General features: G+C 37.3%; 1 protein-coding gene across 1 annotated transcript; it reads right to left on the reverse strand.

The window, feature by feature from the left end:
* Positions 1 to 321: 321 nt before the first annotated feature.
* PTAR1 (protein prenyltransferase alpha subunit repeat containing 1) lies at positions 322 to 23,900 on the reverse strand. The gene is made up of 7 exons (XM_070742643.1): positions 23,632 to 23,900; positions 14,048 to 14,217; positions 9,203 to 9,269; positions 6,079 to 6,183; positions 4,657 to 4,870; positions 2,202 to 2,518; positions 322 to 1,475 (listed from the first exon to the last, which is right to left on the reverse strand). The coding sequence occupies exons 1-7, from the start codon at positions 23,715 to 23,717 to the stop codon at positions 1,133 to 1,135; spliced, it is 1,302 nt and encodes a 433-aa protein (XP_070598744.1). The 5' UTR covers positions 23,718 to 23,900; the 3' UTR covers positions 322 to 1,132.
* Positions 23,901 to 27,011: the final 3,111 nt, after the last annotated feature.

A 27,011-nucleotide genomic window follows, 5' to 3' on the forward strand; every position in this document is an offset into this window, starting at 1 on the left:
TCATGTCCCATTAGGGTCCTCAAAAGCCTTCACAAACTCAGTCCAGCTGAAGCACAGAGGGGATTGTCTCTCCCACCATGAACATGGTTAACCTGAAGAAAACTCAAAACAAGCACATCATTTTGTTGTGCACTGTAATGGGTCTTGCAGAGGAGCCATATGTGGCCCTGTTGCAATAAATGAAAGATGAACAAACCTGCTAGATGTCCATTGCATGCTAGATTGTCCATTAAATGAAACATCGTTACAAAGATAACATTGATAGTCAGCATTGTCTATCATACCCTGTACCTATCATATATATCACCACATACAATAAAATCCAAGTATGAAACGCTTATTATATTTTAGGAATGGAAAAATCTACATGTGCCAAGAAAATTGCAGGAAGGGATAAGATTCGATAGAAGTTTGTTCCTTGGTCATCATCTTTTATTACCATATCTTCCAACCTTAAAATTCACGAAAGCCTCCAAATCCACAAAAGCCAGAGAAAACCCTAAACACCAGCATTCTTATATTGAACAAATTCGTTTTAGTTTGGATGACTTTTTTTTTTTACAAAATTATCCAATTTCACATAACCATATCCCACTTTCACTATAATAATAAAAAGTCACAGAACTGTCAGATTATCAGAGCAATTCGAATGTGAAATAAAAAGAGTTCAGAGGAGCAGTGATGCAATGCAATTATAAAATGAAGACTTGTACTCAAAACCATTTTGACATTGTCACGCTGAATGATTTTCAATTGTTGTCACCAACCAATGACTTTGATTAGGTGTATTTATTATGGATGAGGTATTTAGGAATGAAATCATTTGTTCACCGGTAGATCTATCTTTCTGTTTTCCTATTACTCCAGTTATATTAGTGACTTTAAAATTTGCACTTAATTTATATTAACACCAAACAGTTCCTTTTTAGGTGGGGCTATCCTACAAAGATCCATAAAAATTAACATAAAGTGGCTTAAAAAATATAAATAGAACTAAACCCAACATCAGTAAATGAAGTTTAGCAGTGGCAGGAATAACAGAAGGGTGAAAAGTGCCAGGAGTCCTAACGTACACCTGTCTGTAAAGAGGATATTGCACTAAACAAAGACCCTAAAGAGTTTTAAAAGATCTTCACTGGCCTAGAAAAGAAACTAGCCATTTTCTGTATGAACTTGCAAACCTTGCCTGATCCTCCTCCCTACATGTAGACAAAACGTGATCAATGAACTTATATTCTTCTTCCACGCTGACACTGTCCTGCAGAGGAGCCCGTTTGAGGCGCTTGGTTTCCTGACTGTAGCCTTGTTTGTTGCATTCCGTTAAGCCGTCAACATCCATGGCTTGTGTCGTATGGCAAGTTGTAACATGAGTATGTGAATTATTAACTGTTCCATCAGTATTGTTTGAAGATGATGACCAGCTGTTTGGAACTAGACACTTCTTTAAGTGGTGCTGAAGGTAGAAGATTTGACGCCTTTAAAGAACGGAAAAAAAAAAAGGAAATCAAACTTTTATGTCTTTTAATATGTTCTAAATATAGAGCATTACAGAAAGTTTGAAGGACTATGTTCCTATTAAACATAACCTACATTTTGTAAATAATGTCTGAATGCAACAGCTAAAGACTGTAAATTCCCTGAAAAAGCAGGGAAGCAATTTGTATCGTTTTGTCCATCTGTCAGCAGAATTTACCTTGCTGACCGATCATATTCTCATTCTTCATATATCCTCAACAAACCTATTCTACAGCAGTGGTTCTCAACCTTTATAATGCCGCGACCCCTTAATATATTTCCTCATGTTGTGGTGACCCCCAACCATAAATCTAGCGTCAATTCTCCCAACAAAGCTTTAAGCTGATTGACAGGAAGGACAGAGGGGGACACCCACACTGTAAACGCCTGATTGGTCGGATTGTAAAAATAAGTTCCAAGGTGCCAGAATAGAAGCTTTAGTTCCTGACACCATGGGAAATTTGTCTTTTCCCATGGTCTTAGGCAACCCCTGTGAAATGTTTCTCCGACCCCAAAGGAGTCCTGACCCCCAGGTTGAGGACCACTATTCTAGAAGCTTGGGAATTTAGAGGAGGAATTCAACTTATCACAAGACACAGAAAGACAAACCGGACTTTGGAAAAAGTGCATCCGATTTGAATGGGGTAACTGTCCCTTTCAATCCTCTATTCTTTAAATATTCTTACCTGTGATACCACAACGTTTCATGCCCTGGATAAGTGTTAATTAAATCAGTGCAGAGCTCTATTTCCTCTTTCAGATACAGCGAATGATCTGGCTGTTGCTTTTCCATGCAAAAGGCTTCTCCGCCTTCATCTGCTTCATCTTTTGAAAAACAGCACGTTTGTTGATTGGTTGGGTGATCACATAACTTTATAAGACAATCAGTCCCAGTTCTGACAATCAAGGATTTTAATAGAAACTGGCGGTAGTGGAACCCACTATGGTCTGAAACATGTATGGAGACCCAGTGTTTAGTGGAAGAAAGCTCATCAACAAGAATCTGAGAATTAAAAACATAACAGAATGAAACATTCAACATAAACACTAATCAGCTTTCACTGTCAGATTTTCCTTTATGATAAAGTACTCTAAACTATGGACCTCTGTAGAAATTCAGGCTCCGTGCCGTTTGTTACAAGGAGGCAAATTGCTGGGAGGTAGAAGCCAAAGGGAAGGGGTGGCTGGGAGGGAAGGCTATATTCGGTATATAAGACGCACCCAAGTTTTCACCCCTTTTAAGGGGGAAAAGGTGCGTCTTATACTCAAAAAATACGGTAATTTTCATTTTTATGATGAATTGTTTTGACATCTCCCTACTTTTTGTACCTTTCAGTCAATGTTGACTCCTGTTGAATGCCACAGGTGGCATGTGGAGCCATATCTGAGGGCACGTGATGCATTGCGCTATGTCAGCTCCAGTGCTCATGTGCGTGCTAGCCAGCTGATTTTCAGCTTTCCGGAGTGCGGGGGGGGGAGGCTGTTTTCGAAAACGAACTTCCAGCAGGCCTTTTGAGCCTGTTTTTTGCCATCCACAGGCTCTGGAGGCTTTCCTAAAGGCTGGGGAGGGCGAAAAATGGCCTAATGGACCTACTGGAAGACTGGAGTGCGCGGGTTGAAACAACATTGCATTATGGGTGTGGGCACACACACACAGGCGAGTGTCCTTTTGGTACCCAAGCCAAAAAAGGTTCACTATCACTGGCCTAGACTATCCCTGAAGTTTTCTTGGCAAGATTTTCGGAAGTGGTTGAGTCCAAGGTCACCAAGCTGGCCTTGTGCCTTAATATGGAACTAGAACTCATGGTATTTTGGTTTCTATAACCTAGTGATTTAACCACTTCATCAAATTGGCTCTCATATTCAAATTATTTATTTATTTATTTATTCATTTATTTATTTATTTTAAGAAAATATAATCTTTATTAAAGATAAATAACATAAAGCAAAAGGACTATGTGAATATTGGTACAAATGTATATGAATTTAGAGTATACAGTTATAAATCAAAATACACGCTTACATAAAGAAAGAAAATAAAGAAGGAAATAAAGCTAAAGAGAGAGAAAGAAAAAGATAAAAGGGAAAGTGAAAGAGAAGAGGAAAAAATAAAAAATAAAAAAAGAAAGAAGAGATAAATTCATCTATAAATTTATCAAATGTTGTAAATAGTGTCAACTTATCTGTTGACCCGATTAGTCTACAGATTTTAAGATCTTTACTGTCAACATAGATGAAAGTTTTAGGTTTCTAAACTTGAGTTAGAGTTTAAGTTTTCTCATTTTGAATTTGTTCATCCTTTTATCAATGATTCATAATGTTATTTTATAAGGTTTATGGGATAATTGTTTGGTTGAAGGGATCATGATGGAGTTGTATATTGTCTTTTATCCAGCCAGATGTACCATTTATCCCACACTTTATAGAACTCTGATTCCTCTTTGTCTTGAAGTTCATATTTAAATTTAAGATCATAGATAGTAGAAATGAAAATAAATGGCATTTAAATATCTGAACAAAATATGGTAATGGTAAAGATGCCTTTGTGTCAAGCTCGACCCCTAGTTCCTACATTGACATATCTATGTCATTTTGCGACATAAAGGGGGCAACATTACCAAAGTTTCTTCTAGAATGTTTTTCAGCTTCTCAGTTTATCTTAAAGTCTTGGAATTCTCTAACACAGTGGTTCCCAACTTGTGGCCTGTGGACCCCTGGGGGACTGTGATGTGATCACAAGGTTGATGAAATGCTATGATTTAAATCTTGAATTAAGTCTTGGGAGTCTTAGGATCAGTGGCCACACAAAGTATTTAAAGGGGGTCCCATGGTGAAGAAAAAGTTGAGTGCCACGAATTCTAGGACTAATCAGGCTTGCAAGCTCAAACAAGAATGGTGAAACCCTGCCATCTCATATCTGTTTTCATTTTAATCCTATTGTGCTTTTCTACTGATTTCTGTCCCGAGAGGTCATACTTCTAGGTGACTTCAGCTTTAATCTATTTTTGCATGAATTAGCTCAATTCTTTTTATTATTTTCTTTCCGTCCCAAATACTTGTTAGTTATTTAATTGAATTCAGTGCAAACGTTTTCAAGAAATGTGTCAACGAACATATATACAACTTCTATTGCATCCATACCTTTGCATTGAGCTTTGCTAGATTCTGTATCACCCAGATACGATGGGACCAGGCATTATAATTACTTGGATATCGTCCAGCAGCGTCACAACAGACATCCATTTCTTCTTTCACCAGCCGCTGTATTTTTTCCGTGGGTAATGCTTCTAAGTTCCCTTTAGTCACAAGAGTGGGCAAGGAGTTTTCCTGCATTAAATGTTGCAGAACCCATCGTCTGGTTGTGCAGAATTAAAAATGCAAAAGCCAATTTAATGAAAACATTTTAATTCATTATGTTATTAAATTAGTTCTTAATACAGCACGTAAGGATGTGCTCATGGAATCACCCAGAGTTAGTCAGATCGCCATATGTAATTTCTCAATAAATAACAAAAATAAATATTTGAAAAGAAGTTCACTTATACTATAAAATATTATCTAGGATAATGGAATTCTTTTGTTAATAATTCCAAACAATAAGCTCCTGTTTTATGGCAATAGGTCCTTTAAAAACTGACACTAAAATAAGTCCTGAATACTGATTGTACACATATTCAATCCTAATCTTAGGATGTCATGACTTAAACAAGCCACATATTTTGTTTCAAAATTATTTCATGTGCAAAGCAAAAATATAAAACTATATATACCAAATGCTGGGTTGTTTCTGGTTCAGCTATGATGGTTAGTTATGGCTTCCTGATTTATTTTACTGCTCATTTATAACAGTGGTTCTCAACCTGATGGTCAGGATCCCTTTGGGGGTCAAACAATTGTTTCACAGGGGTTGCTAAGACCATGGGAAAAGACAAATTTCCCATGGTGTTAGGAACTAAAGCTTCTATTCTGGCACCTTGGAACATATTTTTACAATCTGACCAATCAGGCATTTATAGTGTCCCTCCGACCTTTCTGCCAATCAGCTTAAAGCTCTGTTGGGAGAATTGGTGCTAGACCTATGGTTGGAGGGTCACTACAACATTAGGAACTGTATTAAGGATTTGTGGCATTAGAAAGGTTGAGGACCACTGATTTTAAAGAATTAACAAAGGAGCTGCATGCAGGTTAACAACTCTTGTATATAATGGAAATAAAACTGAATTCCTAACCTAACATACATTTTTCATCCTTTTTTCACAATATTAAAGAAATAGACAGAGAAAAAATATATGTAAACTTACTATTTATTCATTCATTCATTCATTCATTCATTCATTCATTCATTCATTCATACATACATACATTCATTCTGTGACTTGTATGCCACCCATCTCCAAAATGGACTCTGAGCTGCTAACAGCAATATAAGTAATAAAAACATCAATATAAAACTTTAAAAACAATTATAAATCCCTTAATTCACACACATACATCCATTCAACAATATAAAACAACAAGATAACACAAATGTGCAATTCAATATAAAGAAGTAAAACCACAAACCTATGAATCCATGTTTCTGGACTTTTTGGAAACTTGGTTAGTGCCAATTTCCCAAGATATAAGTCTTTAATGGGGTTCAAAGTGCCAGACAATATCAATTCTTTTCTGAAACAAAAATCAAAGACACCGCTACTAAATATAATTTGCTGAGTACTTGCTTCCTAATAAAAGTAATGATACATGATACCCATCCCGTATCTATCATTAGTAAAAAGCATGATTTATAATATTAGAACTTCACAACCAAGCGCCCTGGCCTGGTCTGAAGAGTCATTATCAGATGAAGATCAGGAGGACATATCCTGTGCTGCCAAGCCATTAGCCAGGATCACTGTTTTGACACTTTGGAATCAGCAGATATTGACCCAGAAAAGAGTCCCCTCTATATAGGAATGTGGTAATTGTGTGTTTCTAAATACTAAATTATGTATTTCTAAATATTGAATACACAGAGATTTCAAAATGAAAACTCTGATAAATATGCAAGAAGTGCTTCATAATAATATATAGGCCTCCCTGACTTATGACAATTTCTGCTGTTAAGTTATTTATTTGTTTGTTTGTTTGTTTGATTTTTATGCCGCCCTTCTCCTTAGACTCACGGCGGCTTACAACATGTTAGCAATAGCACTTTTTAACAGCCAGTGTATTTCCCCCACAATCCAGGTCCTCATTTTACCCACCTTGGAAGGATGGAAGGCTGAGTCAACCTTGAGCTGGTGATGAGATTTGAACCGCTGACTTACAGATCTACAGTCAGCTTCAGTGGCCTGCAGTACAGCACTCTACCTGCTGCGCCACCCCGGCTCATTGCACCATTTTATGACCTTTCTTGCCACAGTTGTTAAGTGAATTACTTCAGCTGTTAAGTTAGTAACACAGTTGTTAAGTGATTCTGGCTTCTCCATTGACTTTGGTCGCCAGGTCACAAAAGGTGATCCCATGTCCCTATAAAGTTGATCCTATGGCCCCATTTTCAGCCCATGGCCATGCCCCCTCCTCAACATTTCCCCCCCAGAGATTTAGCTTTATGCTTCTACCCTTCCCTTTTAATGGGGAAAGGTAGCAAGTTAAGCAACAGCTTTCCTGTAAGAATCCTAACCAGAAGAAGAGTAGGGTATCATTCTTCAATTCCTTTGGAAAGGGATTAACATTTGGAAAGAGATACATCCTGGGTAAAACACTCAGTGAAGGATAAGGCAGGGAGTGATGTCTCTTATTTTGTCCTACTTGCATTATTTTCACTGTTTAGGAAAATATGATGCAATGGCTATTTGCATCTTCCATCTTCAAGAGGCATAATTGGGATCACATGAATAAATTAAATTAATGGAAACATCTTCCATTGATCTCTCAATTCTCTCTCATTCTTTTCACTAATCACCAGTCTCCTAATTAGAGCTGCTTCAAGTATCACTGTTTTCTGTATTCTTCCATGTATTAAAATGTAGAAATAAGTGATATAGCATTCATGCAATACATTAGTAAGAGGGTGCATCTATGCCTGACAACTGGCATACAGCCTCCTAAGTGCATTCACAACATAGAGTTCAATTTCTGATGTGTCTTTATGCAATTTTTCAGCTACTGAATAAATAATTCAGGCTTATATAAATAACATGAATCACTATTTACAAATGATTTAAAAACTGACACTCCCAAATTATAAATCTAAAATTAAACTAAGATATAAAAAATGACATTTTTACCATAAATTTCATCAATCTACATCAATAGAACATGAAACAGAATGATTTATATTATAGAAGTTTTGATTGTTTCCCATTTCTCAGTAAAAATGATTAAGCACCATTTTACTCTTGTATTAGTCTTAATTAGCATACAAAAATAAAATATAATACAGCAAGATATGAATCTTAATAACCTCTTAGAAGGTGAATGGAAAATGCAGGCTCTGCTTCACAGTGATGATCAGAATTTAAAGTAGTGATTACAGATCAAACTTTAAGACTTAGCAAGAAAGTATATATTTAATCCATCCTTCAGTTATTTTATTAAAAGTAGCAAAAGCCAATGTTGCAGGATTCACGTTCAATCTTTTCATTCATTTAATTATCGTGTTCTGCCTTCATGGCAGTTTTCATCTTTCACTGGGCAAATTATTCAGTGTCTCTTCGCAATCTTTACCAGTAATATATCTCTACCAATAACTCAAGAATAATTTAAAAGTGGACAATTCTGAGATTTTTCAAAATATGGCCAAAAAACCTGGAATTTCTTATAAATCCCATTAATGGCTTAGACAACTTAAAACTACCCCACCTTAAATATGACTTAAGCATAATTCATCAAATTATCCACTGCAATGTGCTACCTATCAATGACTCCTTCAGCTGCAACCACAACAATACACAAGCACACACTAGATACAAACTTAAAGTGAACCATTCCAAACTCGATTGCAGAAAATACGACTTCAGCAACAGAGTGGTCAATGCCTGGAATACACTATCGACTCTGGTTTCATTCCCAACCCCCACAAAACTTTACCCATAGACTGCCTACTGTTGACCTCACCCCACTCCTAAGAGGTCTGTAAGGCGCGTGCATAAGTACACCAGCATGCCTATCGTCAGTGTCCCGTTCCCTTTTATTTTTATTCATTTCATGTATACAAATGATGTATATGTATTATTTAATATGAGATTGACTAAATAAATAAATAAATAAATATTACATAATACAGTAAATAATGGCTTCACGTTCTTAAAAATGTTAAAATGGTGTCTACAGATTTGAAACCAAGATTGATTCATGATTCATGGTGTACTGGACTCCCCAAAAATACACTGCTCAAAAAAAAATAAAGGGAACACTCAAATAACACATCCTAGATCTGAATGAATGAAATATTCTCATTGAATACTTTGTTCTGTACAAAGTTGAATGTACACAACAGCATGTGAAATTGATTGTCAGTGTTGCTTCCTAAGTGGACAGTTTGATTTCAGAGAACTTTGATTTACTTGGAGTTATATTGTGTTGTTTAAGTGTTCCCTTTATTTTTTTTGAGCAGTATATAGTCTATACAGTATATAGTATATAATCATAGTCTAAAACATGAGGCTATCAGAAGTCTTAATATCTGATTTACTAATCTTACCTTACATTCCATGCAGTGGTGAAATCTGGGTTCAGCAGCAACAAGGTACATGTGATATCTATCAACTCTAAACGGAGATAAAGAAGATGAACTATTTTATCAAAATACATATACAGTACACACTTTTGGTGTATCATACCAAATCATACCTAATGCTATTTTTAAAACATTTATTTAGCTTTAGACTTTATATGTGAAACTTGCTCTGTTATTTCTATTTGTGTAGTTTTGATGAGATTCTTATCCCTTTTTCAAACCTTTTCAATTTGTGTGAGAAGTGGAACATTTTCCCAAAATTATGCATCAGACATTGTGTATAAAACATCTGAAATGGCTAATGATATTGGGGGTTAAGAGTTCAGCAATATTTGAGAAATTAAAGGTTCAGCGGTCTGATCGTAATAACATCAGACATTATGTTAGCAATACAACAAATGATGCACTTAATGAATCAGTTTCACATGAAATAGAGCCAAAGTCCATCAAAATCGCATTAAAAGGAAAGAGGGAAAATGTTATTCTTGAAACTTAAAAGCTTCCCCACAATGTGAACAGCTTCTCTTGTGTTACAGAACTCAATATCTGTGCACTATGCAAACAGCAAACTAAAAAAGAAAGGAAGAAAAAGAAAGGAAGGAAAGAAGGAACAAAGAAAGAACAAAGAGGAAGAAAAAAGAAATATGGCACTACATGGAGACCTTTTGGAAACAGTAAGAGAGAGCAGGATGTACAGACCAGACGAGAAAAGGATGCTGGCGGTATAGAAAGTGACAAAACAAAACAAACACAATGCAGTTTAGAGGGGCATGTTATGGAATGCAATAGCAAAGACAAGACAAAATTGTGTTTAAAAAGGGAATGTTTTACTTTATAATGGAAACATCTACTATTCTGCAGGTGGCACTTTAATGCTGGCCTCTTTGAGTTAAAAAAATGTAAAAACGTGACCTTCTGAGTAATTGCAACTATAACAATGGCTTCATTACAATTTGAATTTGTGTGAGAAACAGTATGAAAACACCTTATAGTTGTGAAATGATATTGTAGCAGATGATTTCAAAGACATGTTTCTTATCAGAAGACATGCATCAAAAGGAAATTTACATAAAACAAATATCTATAGAATTCTTCAATAAAGTATTTCTATTTCATTTCATCTTCACAAGAATCAATCAGTCAGGTTTCTGAGCATAATCTTCATAGGTCTACTTATGGTTTACTCTTAGATTTTTAAGGAAAGTTACATGATGTGTTCATACAGTCAGGCAAGGTTTGAGCAAAACTGCAGGGGGTCTTTATGATTTTAATTTAGATTCTTATTATAAATGTCAGCAAGCAATTTATAGTACGGGGAAAAAATACAGCATCCAGCCTGTTTTTATTACATTAATGCATGCAATTTGTACAATGATTATTTGGCGCAACAAATACATATGTCAACAGAAATATACAGATTGCACCAAAAGTCAGGCCTCAGTGACAAGAGTTCCCCAACCTTTTCCGCTTTGTAAAATGGCGGGAGGGAGGAGGGGAAGCTCCCCTATATGTTGCAGACAAGCACGCATAGGCCCATTTGTGCAATCACAAACGTGTGCCTGCCACTCAAGTAAATGGAGCACACATGCATGCAATGCCTGCTGCCTACACAACTGGGGATGCACACATGCAGTCACCCATCACTTCTGCGGCCTAGTTCCGAAAGGCTCAAGTGGGCCGTGGCCTGGAGGTTGGGGACTACTGCCAGATAATTTAATATATAAATATAAAAGCTCAGTGTTTGAATTGGTTACCATTTTCTTCTAAGCAGTTCCTTACTCATTTGATGCATGACATTTATACATTCCTAAGTACCGGAACAATTTCTCTGAAAAAATACTAATAAAATATATTTTGATTGGCCCATGAAGCCTGTCATTCGATACACTGTAAACACTGTATCACAGCAGTAACAGGCATGTTATCTTTCAATACTACAAGATGTGATAATGTATATCAGGCTTTCAATTTCATCAGCACAATCGAGATAAAATACAAAAAGCAATAAAAACAGTGGTACATCTGTACTGTATTTATAAAACTTACTAGCATTTCTCTTTAAATGGATTAAAGTCAATATAAGATTAAATCTATTTAAACTATTTTTATTAAAATCAAGGCTGAAAATCAGGTCTCGATTTCCTCAATTTGCATTAAAAAGAAAGAAATTTTCTTTCCCCTCTGTAGCTCTGCTCATTAAATTTGAGGGTAGCTCTACGGAGGCGGGGAGGAAATTTAGGAAAGAGACTATCTATCATTTGGGCCATTTCTTTATTCTTTATTAGCTAAGGCTTCTACGCTCTTGCCAACTGGGATGACAAATGTTTTCAGCAACAAATTAGGCATTAAAAAGCAAGTACTGTAGTCCCTTAGACATCATTATTATCACTTTCTTGCTGACAGTAGAAATTAAAATGAGAGATGGGAACGCAAAGGCTTATTTTCTTCTCTTTGAAATGGGCAGGTTGGAATTTCTAATTTTATCTTCCCTTGATTCTAATGTGGTAAAACAGTGGTTATTCCCCAATTGTCTCTATTCTCTGGGAATACTGTATTTCAACTTGGTAGGTAGGGGGGAAAAAACCCTTGAGAGAGGGTGGCTGTTTACATAAAGCATAATGATCCTCTACTGCTATGAATGGTTCATATAAATCAGTTGAAGTTCTTTTAGCTTATTCGCTTCGAACTCCTTCCCCGTCTCCCTCTCTAGACAAGTGACCTTCCTCATCTCAAGGAGAGAAGCTTGATTAGAGAGATCCCTTTCACTATGAACTGGCCTAGAAACATATCACTGGTATTAACTTGTGCTCTTGGGAAATGGGTCCAGCGAAGAACAGTTAAAACAAAGGACTGTTATTTTATTCTGGCTAAGTTTTAAAAAAAACACAGAATACAGTGATACCTTGTCTTACAAACTTAATTGGTTCCGGGACAAGGTTCTTAAGGTGAAAAGTTTGTAAGACGAAACAATGTTTCCCATAGGAATCAATGGAAAAGCGATTAATGCATGCAAGCCCAAAATTCACCCCTTTTGCCAGCCGAAGCGCCCGTTTTTGCGCTGCTGGGATTCCCCTGAGGCTCCCCTCCATGGGAAACCCCACCTCCGGACTTCTGTGTTTTTGCGATGCTGCAGGGAAATCCCAGCAGGGGAATCCTAGCATCGCAAAAACGAGTGCTTCGCTGGCAAGGGAAGTCTGGAGGTGGGGTTTCCCATGGAGGGGAGCCTCAGGGAAATCCCAGCAGCACAAAAACGGGTGCTTCGCTGGCAACAGAAGTCCGAAGGTGGGGCATCCCAGCAGTGATGGTGGGTTTGTAAGGTGAAAATAGTTTGTAAGAAGAGGCAAAAAAATCTTAAACCCCGGGTTTGTATCTCGAAAAGTTTGTATGATGAGGCATTTGTAAGACGAGGTATCACTGTACATCCAATCCATCTTGACATGAAATTCTAACAGAAACAGAATTCCAACAAATGTATTGTTCATCTCTTGAAAAGACTGGTCAAAGTAAACACAGCCCTTTAAAATAGAAAGACACGGATGTATTCAGGCTGCGCAAGTGGTGATCTGTGATGGGATGTGTATGCTGGAATCTCCTTCTCTATGAGAGGGGTGGTCCCATCAGCCATGAAGAAGGATGTAGTATAGCCTCTCAAAACACTATTGCTTGACCCAATCATTACATACAATTTCCACTCTTCTCCTTTCCAGGGAGGTGTCCGGGTATACTGAGATACGCAGTAGGGCTTGTCTAGATACCAGAATTTATAGTGAACCAGTGCAGATAAATAATGAAGACACTTTTGTAGAAAAACAGTAGTAAACAGTTTTACTCTTCAGTGCAAGTAAAGTATCTTCTGTCTTAGTCTTCTATTTACAGGAACAAAAGTAAAAAAGTAAAACTTACTTGCACGTAGATACTAAACCAATCCAGGTTTCTCCCTATCAACAACACATCTCTAACTCAATACTCAACCCACACTCAAACTGTTTCAGCCAGCCAACTAACAAACATCACCACCAATAGCAACACCCATTGTAATGGTGCTTTGCATTTTATAATGCTCTGGCCCAATTAGGTTGCAGGTTACTCTCTATGACTCAGCATTCATTACTGTTTAACATGCTTACATCCTTCTTTTATCTTATATGGTAACACAATGGAATATCACTTAGGATAGAGCTAATCCTTAACAGGAGGGTGGTGAAAGGCACATAACCCTGGAACACATCGCAAATACATATCAATTGCCAAGTGCTCAAATTTTGATCAGAGGACTATGGGGATGCTGCAATAATTGTAAGTGTGAAGACTGGTTGTAAATAACTTATTTTAATGCCATTGTAACCATGTTCATTAAACAAAGGGTTTCAAGTCAAGGATTACCTGCAGCTGCTTCACGGCAAATGCTTTGAGTTCCTGCCCTGCCAATTTTCAAAACAATTTTCAAAATATTAAAATTCTAGTTGCTTTACAAGTCCATTACTGTTATTTCTTCAGCTGCAGCGCTGTTTCCAGCCATCATGCACACCAGGTACCACCTAGAATTCTGATGAGCTAATCATATGCTAAAAGGACTCTGGATTATTCCATTGATTCTTCTCAGCGCACAAAAAGGGTTCAACTATGTTCAATATTAATCATGCAATCATGCTTTCGATTGCTAATTTGTTGAGAATTCAGAAAGAGTCCTCTGAAGACAGGTGGGAATGATTAGGTTGTTTTTACAGAAGGTATGGGTGACACAACTTATATGAGCGGGATAAAGCTTTTATGACAGCAAAATATTTTGTACTTTAGGAAGTAACTTACCTTCTTTGTTGAGCCACTGCTTTCTTAGTTTATAGTGAAGAAGCTTGTTATGGACATAGGGCAAGAGAAATTTGACACACCAGCTTTCCACTCCAAGTTTGTTTTCAACCAGAACTATTGGGCTTCGATTATATCTGGCTTCAGGGCAGGGGATTAATCCAATTTCATCTCTTAAAATAATAAAAAAAATTAGGTTAACTATATCTTCCTTTCAATCAGATGTTGCCATATTTTGCATTAACTAAACTTTTTCCATCCCACCCATGACTCTAACCTAACTTATTAACGGAGAAGTGCTCCAAAAAAGTTTATCCCGCAAACTAAATAGCATTGTCGCAAGCAGAAGACTCCAACTTCCAGATCATATTCTCTGCACGGAGAACCATCGAATCTCCAAAGATGGCGATATGGATCCCCACCCTGATACCAAATGACCCTTCAAATACACAGTGAAGAACGTTCCTGGAAGATTTGAAGCCTCTAAACATCATATGAAAAGATGCTGGAGTACTCATCAAGACCAAAAAGGCTGGAGATCACTTGCTGCCCGATGTGCTACATTGCATGGGAGGATCTAATGTTAACACTAATGCTACCCATGGCTCTATCCACTTCATTCTGCCTAACTAATTTGTTTTTCTTCCAATAAAGTAACTAATTTAAATTTTTCTTCTTATGTAATTAATAGGCACTATCTTATATATATGTTGATTTTACGCGACAGTTTTATGGCAAGTGTTCAGAGGATGATAAAGCTGTGATTGTATATATATATTTAATGGAAGCTCTAAAATGTTGTAAATAGAGTAATAAAAAGGCTTTATTGTGTTCTAAATATGCCTTGGAAAGAAAATATACTAGAAAACCAAATAAAATTTCCCCTAAAATTGCATAAAATTGGCATGTGAGAAATAAATACAAACCAACCAGTCACTAACCCATTTTGTAACTCCTTTTCAAATATATGAAAATCTTAATTCCAGAATTTGAAAACTCTACTTAGAAATTTAAAAAAACATAACCACAAAACAATTATTTTTAATTACATTTATTTTTATTCTAACCTTTCAAAAATCCCCTGGCATATATAATTTCTAACCCATTTTATCCTCCTATTCTCCTTATGGTAAAGAGAAAACTATTTACTGAGACTCACTCAATAAATTATCAAAGGAGAATCAGAAATTTTATTTACTGTGTACTGTATTGTGAGAGTTTTGGGTAGTAAAATACGCCCCCAAAGTTGGGTTTGATTTATATTTTTATATTTTTTTATATATTTATAATCAGATTTGTATGCCGCCCCTCTCCGCAGACTCGGGGCGGCTCACAGCAACAGCAATACAAGACAAATCCAATATTAAATTAATTTTAAGAACACCACAAGTTAAAAACCAATCATACACACTAGCATACCATACAAAAATTTTATAAGCCTAGGGGGAAGGAACATGTCAATTCCCCCATGCCTGACGACAGAGGTGGGTTTTAAGGAGCTTACGAAAGGCTAGGAGGGTGGGGGCAACTCTGATATCTGGGGGGAGTTGATTCCAAAGGGTCGGGGCCGCCACAGAGAAGGCTCTTCCCCTGGGTCCCGCCAAACGACATTGTTTAGTTGACGGGACCCGGAGAAGGCCAACTCTGTGGGACCTAACTGGTCGCTGGGATTCGTGCGGCAGAAGGCGGTCCCGGAGATATTCTGGTCCGGTGCCATGAAGGGCTTTATAGGTCATAACCAACACTTTGAATTGTGACCGGAAACTGATCGGCAACCAATGCAGACTGCGGAGTGTTGGTGTGACATGGGCAAATTTAGGAAAGCCCATGATAGCTCTCGCAGCTGCATTCTGCACGATCTGAAGTTTCCGAACACTTTTCAAAGGTAGCCCCATGTAGAGAGCGTTACAGTAGTCGAGCCTCGAGGTGATGAGGGCATGAGTGACTGTGAGCAGTAACTCCCGGTCCAAATTTATCCTTGAATTAACCTAGCTGTGAGTATATACACAGGATTTTTCCTTCACTTTTTAAAAGTACCCATATATCCTGTATACACTTTCATATAAGCGGATCTGCAGATATAATAACTCAGGAATTTTTAACCACAACACCATAGAAAATATGCCATATATGCATAAGCCAGTTGTGAAAATTATAACAATGTCAAGATTGGGTTATCCACAGCAGCCCATTTTTCATATTTTGGTTAAACATTTAAGGGCCAGTTTATCCACAGGAATACATGGTATTCATTATTTCAATATATTTAGCTGCCCTGCCCTTCTCAACTATGTTATTCTGTGAAGAGCAATTTTTAAAAAGTATTAAAAAATCAAAACGCAAAATTTGCTAAGTATAAGAACATTTAAAAAATCATGCAACACAATCCGCAGCAGAGATCTATGAAAATCCATCAAAAATAATCAACCTATTAACTTTAACACAAATCCAGGTTCTAATGCCTGATGACAAAATGAAGCTTTAAAATGACCCAGAGGGATATCAAAAGAAAAAACCCACACACACACTATATTCTAGAAGTGAGGAGACAATGCTAATTGAAAATACTGAACAATCCTGTAACCTGTTGGGTCATCCTTTGAGAGAAAGATAGTGTAATTTGATGGGACCAGAATAAACATTATACTTTGGGCTGACCCAATTTTTTTAAAATCACAGTGCTGGGTGGTCCATGATCATTTACAAAGAGTATGAATCATAAAATAGAAAAACAATTCCAATGGAAAACAATTTTAACAGTAAGTCAACATTTACTTACCGAAAGAAATAAGAAATAAACAGAACCGACTACAAGCAGCAAAAGAACTGTAGAAGCAGGAACAACTTTTGACTTCCTGCCAGGTTCCCCAATGATTTTCCTTATGGAAATTGACAGAAATCATGGGGATGCTGCAATGGCCACAACTTTAAAATAAAATTTGTTTGAATATAGTGGAAATTACAAGTCCACAGGAATAATGGGGTCCAGGTATATTTACCTACTTTTTAAGTTAGCAGCATCGATTCAAAACACATACAGTAAATAAAACGAGTTTTAATAGTCTATAGATGTGAAATGTTTGGTAGCATTATGAAATGGAGAATGATTGTTGCAAAAACACGTGGAAAGATATAGTTGGCCTTCTCCGGGTCCCGTCGACTAAACAATGTCGTTTGGCAGGACCCAGGGAAAGAGCCTTCTCTGTGGCGGCCCCGACCCTCTGGGGCCAGCTCGCCCCTGAGATTAGAACTGCCCCCGCCCTCCTGGCCTTTCGTAAGCGCCTTAAAACCCACCTCTGTTGTCAGGCATGGGGGAACTTAGATAACTTCCCCAGGCCTATACTGTTTATGTATGGTATGTTGTGTGTATGTTTTCTTAAATTATGGGTTTTTAGTTTTAATTATTAGATTTGTATTGTACATTGTTTTTCTATTACTGTTGTGAGCCACCCCGAGTCTATGGAGTGGGGCGGCATACAAATTTAATAAATAGATAGATAGATAGATAAATAAATAGATAAATAGATAAATAAATAAATAATAAGCAAATAGAGAAAGACATGGTTACTAAGAATATAGTATATATAGAGAGAGTAAGCAACAGTTAAGGTAAGAGACAGTAAAAATACAAAACATTTTGTTTTGGAAGTTGGTGAAACAAGACACTGCCAGCAGAGAGAAATGCTAAAAACACGTAAGCAATATAGAACACTGAACAACTGTAAAGTTGCAAGTAAACATGATGAAAATGAAGAAAGATAGTTGTTGTTTCCTTATACAGGGAGGAAACTTTATAGAAAGTTTATACCAACGAATGCATATTGAAACAAGTGAAAATAATTGTATGTTTCCATCTGTAAGGGAGCTTATAAAGTTAAACAAGGAAAAGGATCACTTACATCAGAAGAAAAATAAAAGACAACTGACTACAGAAGAAGTACATTACTGAAGAGAGTGATAAAAATGAATGGATGCAGAATGATATGAACAGAATACAACACTGAATATCCAGTATGGAAAGAAATATATTGAGGTACAATAGTTTGATCATATAGAGCAGATAATTAAGGAATGAATGTATTAAGGAAGACTGAATATGATAAGACGAAGATTAACAAGGTGAAATAAATCAGATGAGGAAAAATGAGTTGCTATTTAAAATACAAAAGCCAATGTACAAACATGCCAGAAGCAAGGATGATTTGCCAAGATAGAAAGGAATGGAGAAGTTATAGTTCTTTTATTCTTATTTCATGCCTTTTTAATTGCTTTGGTATGTTACTTCTTGCTCTGTTTCTCTTCTTTGCATAACATATTCTGATTGGGAATACACTATGATGGGATGTATGGATGCTTCAAAAGTTCAACACACACATATAGTATATTCCACACAATACAGTTTACTTAGCTTTTTCTACACAATAATGCTTATTGAGCTTTCTTAACCCAAGTAATTGTAAAAGTAATTAACAAACACATTCAGCAGTGCCTGAAGAGAAAAAGATAAATTGCAACCAGAACAATCTGGAGCTGAACCCACTCAAAACCGTAGAAATGGTGATAGACTTTAGGAGAAAGCCTCCCATACTTCAACCTCTTACAATACTAGACAACACAGTATCAACAGTAGAGACCTTCAAATTTCTAGGTTATATCATATCTCAAGACTTAAAGTGGTCACCCAACATCAAAAACATCATCAAAAAAGCACAACAGAGAATGTTCTTTCTGTGCCAACTCAGGAAGCTCAAACTGCCCAATGAGCTGCTAATACAGTTCTACAGAGGAATCATTGAGTCTGTCATCTGCACCTCTATAACTATCTGGTTCAGTTCTGCAACCCAACAAGACAGACACAGATTTCAGACAATAATAAAAACTACAGAAAAAAACAATTATTGCCAACCTGCCTTCCATTAAGGACCTGTATACTGCACGAGTCAAAAAGAGGGCGGGGAAAATATTTACTGACCCCTCGCATCCTGGACATAAATTGTTTCAACTCCTACCCTCAAAACGTCACTACAGAGCACTGCACACCAATTAGAAACTAGACACAAGAACATTTTTTTGCCAAATGCCATCACTCTGCTAAACAAATACCATAATTCCCTTGCCACTGTCAAACTATTCGCTAAGGTTACAGTACTATTACTATTAGTCTTCTCATCATTCCTATCACCCATCTCCTCCCACTTATGATTGTATAACTTTAACTTGTTGCTTGCATCATTATTTATTGTTTCCTGATTATTTATTTGTACCCTATGACAATCATTGTATTGTACCTCATGATTCTTGACAAATCTATCTTTTCTTTTTATATACACTGAGAGCATATGCACCAATTGTTGTACATACTCCTGATCAGTTGGAGGATGATGAAGATATTGAGTACTCGGATTCAGATAGTGTTTATGAAGTAGTGGGGGGGGGCGGGGTTACAGGTAGTAGAACAGGTGGGAGGCCAGCCACAGGATGGGGCTATGAGTTCAGGATCTAGTGAGGGAGAATCAAATGCTCGCTGGGTTAATCCTAAATTCAGAAGAATTCAGAAACGTAGAGAGCAAAGGTCTGGAAGAAGATATTAAGGAGAGGAATGGGTTAAATATTGTAGTGAGGTAATTGGCACGTCAGGGGGCTAGTGGAGAAGAAGGGTGGAGTTTCAACGTTGATGAAAGAAATATGGAGGTCCTTTCACCATGCTAAAGTAAGCCAAAGTATTTTGTATTGTATTTAGCCAGTGCTGCTGTCTTTTTTAAAGCTATGTATTTAGGAAATAAATCTTGTGTAGCAGGAAAAGATGTGTGAGAAATGCGGCTAGAAGAGAGATAATGAACCGATTGATGTCTGGAATGTGTTGAAGTACAAGAGAGCAGAGAAATAAATGGAGTTGCTTTATTCATGAAATGATGCATTTAATGAGAGTTATTTGTAATTAGTAAACTTCTACCAGAAAGCAGAACACCAATGACAAATTCCTTGTGTGTTCAATGACACTTGGCCAATAAAGAATTCTATTCTAAATATTATCCAATGCTTCATATACTGAAAACATTTTTCTTTCTGATTAGAAATGTTATTGGATCTAATTTATTTAAATACATTTACTTAATTATTGTTTATAGAGCAACTTCAATCCAAAAGAAGGAGACAATAACAAACCAGTTATTTATTATCCCATATAAAACAGTACTGATATGGTTGAAGCTAGTGGACAGTCAGAATGTAAGCTCAATGTGAAGAACATACTCAATATACTTCCTGTATGAAAAAGAACCTTAAGATCTACATGAAAGATGTAAGACACTACTGAAAAATGCAGCAGGAAAAACTCCCAAATTGTAAAAATGACCAGATGGAAAATGAAAGTTTTGAGTAGTAAGGTTATATAAGCAATGACTGAAGACAGACTTTTAAAGTCAAGCAAGAATTACCACAAAAAGTGGGGGGAAAGATCAGAAAAACCATTGGCAATGGACAGTTAAAATAGGGCACTCAATAATAAACATGGGAGAGATCTAATAGAGCCAAACAAGATTAAAAGAAAAAGGGAATACTATACTAAAATCCTGTACAAATAGCAGTGCAGAGTGATAGAAACATTTGTAAAAAGAGACTATGTTCAGGGATCAACTAACACAAAGAAAGATTGGTTAAAAATGTTTACAGAAAGATTTCAGAAAAGAGGGAAATGAGAGACTGATATTAATTTTCTTATTGTAGAGAAGTATATAAATATACAGATACTTTCTACAATGAAGTGGGCATTTTAGCTCTAATAAACAAACCAGGGTTAATGGAAAGGATAAAATAATTTCTGGAGGTTCACCTTTGCTTCACTGACTGGAGTAAGGCCTTTAACTTTCCAGATTATGCTAGAAAATGAATGTGATAAGACTAGTGAAAATGACAGAACTTATTTTTCAGAAGTACAGTAAAAACAAACAAGATGCTACAGTACAGTAAAATGGAAATATGGAGAAATATGAAATATTCAGGCAATATTAGCTGAACATAAAGAAGAGTTATGCGCTAGAGCTCAGAGTAGCACATTGTGAAACAAAACTCGAAATTGAAAAAAACCTATTTTAATATTAAAAAACCAAAGATAATATCAACTATCATGCTCAGTGAACTCACAGTTGACAGTGAAGAAATGAAGACAATGTAGATAGTTTTGTTTTCTTCATCCCAAAAGAGATAAAATTGAATAGTGCCCTATAGAAGACAGTAAAACTGGAGAAGGTGGCAATGGTAAACTTAGGCAAATGCATAAAGGATATGGATATTCTAATGAAATCAACTATTGGAATAGTTACAATAGCAGCTTGTCTAGTGTTAAAAGATAGCTGTGAAAGCTGAAGATAAAGACACCAGAAAAAAATGTACTTCTCTGAATCATGATGTGGACAAATATCACTACAGATGCTGTGGATTGTAAGAAGAATTGATAAATTAAGAACAGCACGGACTACTCCCATAAATGGGTGATCAGAAAACAGAAAGATACATACTTTGGGCATATGTGCAAGAAGATAAAGGACTAGAATATTTACTATATTTGGCAACATTAAAGGAGATAAATGGGGAAGGAAATACATAATTGAGGCAAATGCCGAGGTTGTTTGGGAATTCTGAGTCCTAAGAAACAAGCAAACAACTTCCAAAAAATATTGTCAAGAAAAGTTCTTCCCCAGGCAGTTGACAGGATTCAAAAACTCAAAAATTGCAAAAAATGGGCCGGGAAGAGGGGTGGGAGGAATACAACCTTTAAAATTTTGACCAGTGAGGCAGCACAAATCAACAAGGTATTTTCACTAATGATATGTTATTATTTTAAGCATATCCAAAATAGAGCTCTTTGTTACCTGAATAATTTTTCACCTGGAACATAGCAATCTGAGTGGTAATAAGTGCATTTCCCAACATGTATGCTGTATTCTAAAACAGGATGTTTTATTGTTAAGGACACCTATTGCATCTTGTTCTGAAAGGCATGTTCTCAGAAATGCATGTCCCACCCACTCTCCTGGGAACAACTCTGAACTAGCCTTCTTGCAGCTTCCTTCTCTTTGCTTTCCTCCTAAATCTCTCAATTTCTTTGTTTCTGGGACAGAGGAATGGCCTGAAAGCACTGAGCGAATATGAAATCCTATTTAAGAAGAGACTATTGCAAAAGTAGATTGACACAGCCATGTTAAAAATAGATACTGTTAACCTATGGAGCATCCCTGGAGACACCTTAATAAAAAAAGACGGTTCTTTGGAATTTAGCTCACAACTTGGGAGCTCAAGATGATGATGATGATGATGATGATGATGATGATGATGATGATTATTATTATTATTATTATGTAAATAATAATGTAAATGTTAATAATGATAATAATAATAATAATAATAATAATAATAATAATAATAATAAAAAAAAAATATACATCACACAGTCCTACAAGCATGGAAAGTGTTTGACTTGTGATATTGTGATACAAAATCCAGTATATCAAACTCGTTTGTTGTGTATTACTGTTTTTTTGTGAATAAAATAACAGTAGTAACAACAACAAATTGGAAAGGACCTTGGAGGTCTTCTAGCCCAACCCCTTTCTTGGGCAGGAGACCCTACACTACTTCAGACAAATGGTTATCCAACAACTTCTGGAGGCAAACCGTTCCACTGATCAATTGTTCTGTCAGGAATTTTCTCCTTAGTTGTAAATTGCTTTTCTTCTCGATTAGTTTTCACCCATTGCTTCTTGTCCTACCCTCAGGTGCTTTGGAGAATCGTTTGACTCCCTTTTCTTGTATCAACCCCTGAGATATTGGAACACTGCTACTAGATGAAGAACTTGGAACGGGAAAGCTTACCATCCACTCTGGAATTTTTTTTAAATTTTTTTTTAAAAGCACCGTTATCCTTCCCTAAAACCGCTGCGTGGACACGCAAACTTTCCAAAGTTTAGCCGGTAATGAATTTTCACCGGTTCCTCACGTTCAACTTTTTCCTCTCCTGCACAGCTGATGTCCGTCCCCGTCCGCCCCCCCCCCCCCCCACGGCCGTTCTGGGTTCTAATATACACCCCCCCACACACACATCTAAACAAATGCAAAGGCCAACAATGAGTCCCAGCCCGTCAAACGGAGAGGAGGATCTCCGGGAACTTCAAAGACCTCTCCACAGCCTTGACTTTGAAGCGTCTCTCGCTCGCTCTCGCCCAGCGACAGAAGTTCAAGTCGGCTCCCTCAACTCGAGAGGGGGGAGCGTGTTGTGTGTTGTGTTTTAACCCGGCCTCCTCCCCTTGGGACAACCCAGCCGAGCCACGCAAGCCCTCCCCCGTCGTGGACAGAAAGGCAAAGGGGGCTGCAGGGTAGGCAAAGGGGGCTCTTCAATGACTCGTGGACTTCAACTCCCAGAATTCCTGAGACAATCATGTTAGCTGAGGGATTCTGGGAGTTGAAGTCCACCTGTCACAGATATACCCTGGCATAAGGCGTTAAAAAGGGGGGGGGACCGTGCGGGGCGAGAAGACGGCGCTGTCCCGCGTTTCTTCGTCGCGCGCGCTCTCTCTCTCCTCTCCACTCACATGTGCGGGTTGCGCTTGAAGGCGCTGTTGATGTCCTTCACCACCCGCTGCACCAGCACCGCCACCTCCTCCGGGGACTCGGCCATCTTCGGGCTGCCGCCGCGGCCGCCACCGTAGTTTTACGACCGGTAGCAGCACCGCCGCCGCCGTCCCGCATAGGAAGGCCGAGGGAAAGCAAAGCGCATCCGGGTCAGAGGCCTCGGCGAGGCGGAGCGCGGAGGCTCGGCGAAAAGTGAAGAAGCCGACGGGGAAGGCCCGCCTCCTCCTCCTCCTCCTTTCGCTCGACCTGGTCGCCCTGGAGCCTGGACAAACGAGAAATTGTGGGGGGGATGGAGGGAAGGGAAAGGGTGCTCTGAATGGCCCGTGCTCGGTTCTCAAGCAGGGGGGTATTAAATCATGAGCCGAATACACAAGCAATGTTTATTGAAGCAACAACTCTAAAACCAGCCTTAATACATTACAGGGGGGGACGATTCTTTATTGGCCAAGTGTGACTGGACACACAAGGAATTTGTCTTTGGTGCATATGTACATACAAGAAAAAGATACATTTGTCAAGAATCATGAGGTACAACACTTAATGATTGTCATAGGGGTCAAATAAGCAATGAAGAAACAGTCAATATTAATAAAAGTCTTAAGGATACAAGCAACAAGTTACAGTCATACAGTCCTAAGTAGGAGGAAAAGGGTGATAGGAACAATGAGAAAAAACTAGTAGCAAATAGAAGTGCAGACTGAGTAAAAAGTTTGACAGTGTTGAGGGAATTATTTGTTTAGTAGAGTGATGGCGTTTGGGGGGGAAACTGTTCCACCTGCCATCCCTGTTTCCTTTACACAACTCCCTGCTCTATTTTCTCCAGGTGGTTTGAATGTGGGAAGAATCCTCCAGATATTTTGAAGTGAATTATTCCTCTTTTAAAAGTCATGGATTACAGTTTTTAATGATGTACAAAACGAATAGCCGCCCAGAGTCCTTAGGGAATGGGCGGCATATAAATTTAATTAATTAAGATATAATTAAAGTCATCCTCAGCTATCTGGGGTTTTAGCGCCTTTCTTCAAAAATAAATTGAACAAATATGGATGGAATTGGAATAATAATAATAATAATAATATTAATAATAATTTATTAGATTTGTATGCTGGTCCTCTCCAAGGACTCGGAGCGGCTCACAACAGGACAATACACAATATCAACAGTAGAGATCTTCAACTTTCTAGGCTCTATCATATCTCAAGACCTAAAAGGGTCAAACTGCCCAAAAAGTTGCTGATTCAGTTCTACAGAGGAATTATTGAGTCTGTCATCTGCACCTCTATAACTGCCTGGTTTGGCTCTGCAACTAAACAAGACAAACACAAACTTGGACAGATAATTGGAATTGCAGAAAAAACAATTGCTGCCAACCTGCCTTCCATTGAGGACCTGTATACTGCACGAATCAAAAAGAGGGCAGTGAAAATATCTACAGACCCCCTTAAATCCTGGACATAAATTGTTTGAACTTCTACCCTCAAAATGATGCTAGAGGGCACTGCACACCAGAACAACTATATGCAAGGACAGTTTTCCCCCCCAAATGCCATCATTCTGCTAAACAACTAATTATCACAACACTGTTACACAATAATGGGTTTCACTTAACTTTGCTGCTGGTTCCGAGATGTGCATGCGCTCACCACTTCTGTACATGTGCGGAAGCTTCTGCGCATGCGCAGATCATCTGTGATAATGTCCAGGTGGGTGGGCGGAGCCTTCCGTCCCCACCCCCACTTTGTACAAAGCAGGGCAAACAGGTAGCAACCCACCACGCCAAACTATTTACTAAGATTGCATTAATATTGTTTTTCTCATCCTTCCTATTACCTATCTCTTACCACCTCTGTGTTGCTTTTATCTATTTATTTCCTATTGTGATTTGATTGCTTATTAGTAATCTACAACTATCACTAAGTGTTGTATCTTATGATTCTTGATGATTGTATTTTATTTTTCTTTATGTACACTGAGAGCATATTCATCAAAGATAAATTTCTGGTGTGTCTGATCATACTTGGCCAATAAAGAATTCTATTCTAAGTTAACAGCTGAATTTTATAATTTAACAATTGGGGAAGGGGAAGAAGATTAAAACCAGTCAACTTTATTTCTCATTCTTATAGCCCTGGGAAAGCCTTGGTCTAATCTGAAACTATCACAGCAGCTGATAAAACTTAATGAAATGTTTCTACTGACTCCCATTTTCATTCTCACAATCTGAGCATCGTTTTTTTTCTCCTCCTCTAAGGAGTCCTCTTCTCTCTTTTTGCTTTGCTTAAGAGTTTACTCATCATACTTATATCATCACACAAAGTCAAAAAAAATCAAACAACTATGTTTTCCTGTATTCCTCATTTTGACTTAGTATTAAATTTGAATTCTGCTATTAAGGGTTTTATTAAACATGCTGTCTTAGCACATTATGCGAACCAAGTCACTGGATTTATAACTCTTGAGTTACCATAATAAAATTGTTACACTAATATAGAGATTTTTGCATTCAATTTAATATGATATGATTATTATATTTTGAATTTATTTATTTATTTATTTATTTATTGGATTTGCATGACGCCCCTCTCTGAGGACTCAGGGCGACTCACAACATATCAAAACAATAAACAATATACGGTACATATCTAAAAAATCCAATTAATATAGCTAAAAACTTTAAAAACTCTAATAAACATTTAAAACCATTCCCATTCACACAGCAAGACATATTACACTTGTTGGCCAGGGGGATAGGGTCTAATGGCCCCAAGTCTGGCGGCACAGATAGGCCTTTAAACTTTTACGGAAGGCGAGGAGGGTGGGGGCAGTGCGAACCTCTGTCTTTATATTGTACTGAACATACTGAAATATACTGAAATTATACTGTCTTCACTTAGCACCTTGTATGATTGAGCAAAGTAAGTGTCATTATTATATCGGTATTCTTTCTTATTTTCTTCAACTGCATATTTTAAAGTGGATTTTCGAATTGCCTTTCTGAAATAGATCTTTTTCTATAATTATTTCACTTACTAATTTTTCACCCAATACTTTATCAGCTTTTTTATTATAAAAAACCCAAAATGGGGACATAAGGTGGGGCTTTTAGATAGAAAAGTCCTGGATTACTGTCTCGTTTTTTTTTAAGTGTTGCAAAATGCACACTTTGATTATTTACAGAAGAAAAGGTTGGAGTAGTCTTGGAATATATATATTGATGGCAAGCTTGGCATGATATCTCACATTTTGAATATTTCCATAGTATTACCTTGTAAGAATTATTTGTAGCTTTCCCCTTGACTTACAATGAACAGACGGAAAAGTAGTTCCAGCCTCTTGGCGG

This window comes from Erythrolamprus reginae, chromosome 2, assembly GCF_031021105.1.
Source record: "Erythrolamprus reginae isolate rEryReg1 chromosome 2, rEryReg1.hap1, whole genome shotgun sequence".
NCBI classification, from domain to species: Eukaryota; Metazoa; Chordata; class Lepidosauria; order Squamata; family Dipsadidae; genus Erythrolamprus; species Erythrolamprus reginae.

Coding starts and splice junctions, on each gene's coding strand:
- PTAR1 (XM_070742643.1), bottom strand. CDS start 23,717: ATGGCCGAGTCCCCGGAGGAGGTGGCGGTGCTGGTGCAGCGGGTGGTG. Junction 14,218..23,631: donor TTCAAGCGCAACCCGCACAT/GTGAGTGGAGAG, acceptor TATTATTTTAAG/AGATGAAATTGGATTAATCC. Junction 4,871..6,078: donor CCAGAAACATGGATTCATAG/GTTTGTGGTTTT, acceptor CTGCACAACCAG/ACGATGGGTTCTGCAACATT.